At 41.3% G+C, this 4,585-nt stretch overlaps 1 protein-coding gene across 1 annotated transcript; it reads right to left on the reverse strand.

Annotated features, from left to right (window-relative positions):
* Positions 1-2,870, reverse strand: MRPL53 (mitochondrial ribosomal protein L53). Its single transcript, XM_038175319.2, has 3 exons — positions 2,713-2,870; positions 2,104-2,216; positions 1-455 (listed from the first exon to the last, which is right to left on the reverse strand). Exons 1-3 carry the CDS (start codon positions 2,799-2,801, stop codon positions 328-330), a joined length of 330 nt encoding a protein of 109 aa, XP_038031247.2. The 5' UTR covers positions 2,802-2,870; the 3' UTR covers positions 1-327.
* Between the last annotated feature and the right edge of the window lie 1,715 nt (positions 2,871-4,585).

The following is a 4,585-nucleotide window of genomic DNA, read 5'->3' on the forward strand; positions in this document are numbered from 1 at the left end:
TTCACTTTAGTATTTATTAACTAATTCATAATTATAGACAAATACATGTGATATTAGTCCAACATGCAGATGACAGAGGCTGGTGCTTAGAAAGATGCATTCATGCATCTTGAGTCACTCTGATCCACTAGTAGATGATGATCTGTCAATGCATTATGCCTTCATTTCGTGGATGACAGGAGAATATTTAAATAGTTCATTCTGCTCTATGTTAACCTGGTCAGTGTTTCAGCCATCTCTCTTGGAATTTGTTGCTTTGGATAAATCCTTCTGTACACTTTTCTGTTTTAACACATGTAAATGCAAACACAGTCATTGTTCTGTTCTTCAGGGATTCTTCTTCTTGCTTTTCTGTTCTGCCTTAAGCTCTTTTGTATTACATCTGGACCCCAATGCTGTTAACATTTCTACTGTCGTCAGGTTGGCTCCTTTCATTATCAATCGATCTCCATCAGCTGCAAAGGAAAGAAATTTCAAGAACTCAAAGTCTAAGCCACAATTACTTCAGCGTGCAGTTGTGTTTTGTATACATAAATCCAAATACCCTGTTCATCTTGTCTGATTAGAAGGTAGTCCACTTACCACAAAATCTTATTATGCAACAAACAAATATATTAAAGTGCACTGAATGAGCCTGTAATCTTTATTTCTGCACTGCATTATTCAAAAATAACCATTTTTTCTAGATTTATCTATGGTAAGAACATATATTTCATAAAAGTGCCTCACATTATACCCTCAAAGTTATCTAACAGAAGGTACTGCTATGCATAATTTCCACACATGGTACAGCACTTTAGCAGCATGTTGTATATGGTCCATTTAACTTACTTCTTTAGCCCAAACGGTGAATTGTTTTACACAATCTGGCAGTTACAACATCAGAAAGTACAGACCACTAGAATTTCTAAAATTCTGAGCACAAACAAACATAGCACTTTAAAACAGGGAGGGAGCATTAGAAACTAAGGGCAGTACCTAAGTTAATTTTTAATTTTTACAAGGTTTGCAAACATAAAAGATGTATCCAAACCTATATAATGCAATGCCATGCAGGGCACCCAAGTTCCAATAACAGTTGCCAACTGCAAGGGCTGCAAACTTCACTCGGAAAAAATCGGCTCTTAGTGAAGAGTTCAGAGCTCTTGGCTTTAGTGAAATAAATTGGTTTTGTTTTACACTAGAAAACATTAAGCTTTACTGCTTAAGTCTTAATACATCACAGTTAGAGTCATAGATGGGAAAGGCAGAGGCAAGGGGGCGAGAGAAACACCCATTATCAACACTAAAATAATTTGTCTTTCCTCAGCAAAGTGAAGTACATTCAGCACTTATGGCGTTTCTAGTGACTCACTAAATATATGAAAGCTTAAGAAAGGAGAGTAACAGGAAAAAATAATAATGAAAACTTTAATGGGCTACATGCCATATTGGGCCATTACAGCACAGCAGGAAAGAAGATGCAGCCAGAGAAAAGGACAAAAGCAGATTACAGCCATCTGTTCATAGCCTTGAATCTGGGCTGCTTCCAGAACTGAGGAAATTTCCACCATCATCCCTTCCTCCTCACTGTACTCTCAAAGCAAACCGAGAAATTCATTGTACTCCAGTTGACCTCATTTTGCAAGGCCACCTGCACACGTATGGTCTTATATGAGCAGTTCCTTCAAGCTACACAGCAAGTTGCTCAGTTGTATAAGCAGCTGAAAGTATAAACTTTTCTATTCTCAAGACCAAGATGCCTCCACCATAGGTTAAAAAAAAATAAATAAATTACAAAGTGAACAGATTCTTACATCAAAACAAAGCTACACGTCCTTCCCTGGAACTCTGTTTGATTGTGTGGTCCCACAAGTACGTTACTGCACAAGCAGACTCAACCCTACCAGGTCTAACTAGCACAAAGACATACATGCATGTTTCTATATATATCAAACCCTCAGCGACTCCCTCTTCCTTTTTTCCTCCCTGCTGCACATTTAGGTGTAAACCAGAACCAAAAACAAGAAACCACAGCAAAAAGTATCATAAAGGATACAGTAATGCTGTAAAAACACAAACTTGGAAGGTTTTTTTTGTAAGGATTCAAAAAGAACTCCTTACCAAACATAACATCGACAAGTGGTTCAGACCCATCGTGTCTCACATCCGCAGTCACCTCGCAGTTCCTGTTGGTGGCTTGTATTTTTTTACGGCTTATACATTCAAGAAATTTTCTGAAAGATAAAGATATACTGAGTACACTGTAGGGAGAAGTTCAGCAAACACATGGAAGATATTTTAAAAACTGATTTGAACAGCTTGACATGGCAGGGTGACAGAAGCGTAAACATAATGGAATTTGTATTTAATAGTTTCAGACGTACTTTTTATGGGGATTTTTTATTAGGATTTTTATTTATTTGGATTTTTTTTTTATGAGGATTTTTTCGTTTGGATTTTTATTTGTGAAAATCCACACGGATGTTCCTTATATACTTAACACGTAGAAAGAACTTCGCAAAACTTCAAGGCGTTTCTCCCAGCTGGGTTACTAACAAGTTATGTCAATTAACTTGGGGTTAATTGAAGTAACCCCAAGGTCATTGTGCCCCCCCCCAGCTCCTCAGCGCAGGCCCAGGTCCCCCCCCCCCCGGCGCAGGCCCGAGGCCCAGGGCACACCAACGCCGCCGGGGGGCCGGGGTTGCCTGACAGCCCCCCGGCGCCCCTCACCTGGTGCTCTCCACGTTGGACTCGAAGGGGCAGAAGCGCACCACGATACTCTTCACCGGCCGCAGCACTACGTTGATCTTGGTCGCCATCTTCTCGCTGCCCCTCTACTACAACTCCCAGCAGGCCCCTCGCGGAGGAGGGCAATGGGAGGGCGGGCTGTCTGCCGCAAGGCCGCCTGGGAAATGTAGTCCGCGAGGCGCTGAGACGGCCTCTCCCCCGGGTATTCCTACGAGCCTCATTTAATGATCTGGGGTTGCTCCAGGCTGTGCTTGTCTATAGTTAAAGGAGAGAGGCCAACTGACTCTTCTTTCGCCTGTGTAATGCCCTAAATCCCTATTTAGACATGGATTTAAGTACCCAAACATAAGCAGCATAAACCTAAGGTGTGAAGGTCTACTCGAGCAGAAACCATTGCAGTCATAGCCCCAAGTCTTTGTACTGACCTGCCCCTAAGCAGTGTCTGATCTGAGATGTGCCAACAGCAGCTGGCTGCCCTACCGCAAAGGGATTACACCTTATGATTTCCACTTGTTCTGATCATATTCCCTGTTACAAACTTCTTAACTGGAGTAGATATTTTAGTATATTACAGGTGTGACAGTGATCCTCCAATAATACTAAAAAGAGGGGGAAAAAGTATATGGAAAGAGGTAATATTTTTGTTAGTCCAGTAAAGTTAGAGAAAAAAGGCAAGCTTTTGACATAAAATTGACATAAAGGATCTGCTCAGGGCGCCAGTACCACTTAAAATTGCGTACCATAAGCAGAGGTTATGGAATAAAACAGGGAAGCTATCGTATTTTATCCATTAATTTAAGAAGTAAGGTTGCTTGGGAAGTCTGTATTTATTTATGTATTTATCTATTTGTATTTATTTTACTTTTACTTCTATCCCTATTAGGTGACAGATTTTGATGTCATTCAGAAGTACTGTAGTTTATTCAATATGGTTGAGTAACTGAGGATATTAATGAGGATAAATATAACACGTAGGCAATATGACCAGGAATACGTTAGAGGAAATATTTTGGAATATATCAACCAGAAGAGATGCATTTTGTATTGGAAGTGAATACATTTTTTTTTTTCTGATGGGTTATGTAATACACAATAAATGTTTGTTCACTGTCTTTTGTAAAAACAAGGAGTTCTGTTTGAGGAACGGGAGTTGTGAAAACTCCCTGCTGAAGTAAGGAGCTGTATAATGCTTGGCTAGACACTATGAAAATTCTTTTGCTTAATGTAACAAAAAAGAGAAACCCCCCCCCCCCCCTCCCCTTCTCTCCTTCTGCATCTGTTGCCTCTTTTGTTTAAAGACACTGCTGCAAAGCTCATGTAACCATCTCCTGATAAATTGCTAACCTAGTGTATCAACATCCTGCCTTCCTGTCTCACGCTGGGCCAACATGACCAAATAAAAAAAAGAAGTTGAACCACAGTGCCAAGGAAGACTATGGCCTTCAACTTCACGACCACCAGAGGGACAGAGACGACCCCCTAGCAACAGTGCGCGCAGTCGCAGAATATACCAGGATGTGCTGCGTAATCCCGGAATTACCAAGATATAAAAAGGGACCCTGGCGGGGGTGAGGTGCGCGCCGTTGGTGGAGCCGAGACTCCCCGGCCGCCCAGCGCTGTTTTGCTTGCTGTTGCTTACTCAATAAATTCCTTTCTATTATTAATGCAATGCTCTCTGAAAATTAATTAAGGGGGCAACTTATAACAAATTTGGTGCCGTGACTCGGATGAAGGCAATCTGATTGAAAGACCTTCGGAGGGGGCGCCCTGCTGATTTCAGCGGCCTTCGCTAGGACTACTTTCATTCAAATCCTTCACCAACGAACCCTAAATTCGGCAGCAAGCAAATAAAGCC

This window comes from Anas platyrhynchos, chromosome 2 (assembly GCF_047663525.1).
Source record: "Anas platyrhynchos isolate ZD024472 breed Pekin duck chromosome 2, IASCAAS_PekinDuck_T2T, whole genome shotgun sequence".
NCBI classification, from domain to species: Eukaryota; Metazoa; Chordata; class Aves; order Anseriformes; family Anatidae; genus Anas; species Anas platyrhynchos.

Bases quoted from the DNA above. Each gene is read 5' to 3' on its own strand.
- MRPL53 (XM_038175319.2), bottom strand. From the start codon at position 2,801: ATGGCGACCAAGATCAACGTAGTGCTGCGGCCGGTGAAGAGTATCGTG. The intron at 2,217-2,712 runs GTGAGGGGCGCC...TTTATCTTTCAG, and splicing joins TCCAACGTGGAGAGCACCAG to AAAATTTCTTGAATGTATAA. The intron at 456-2,103 runs GTAAGGAGTTCT...TTTCCTTTGCAG, and splicing joins ACTTGTCGATGTTATGTTTG to CTGATGGAGATCGATTGATA.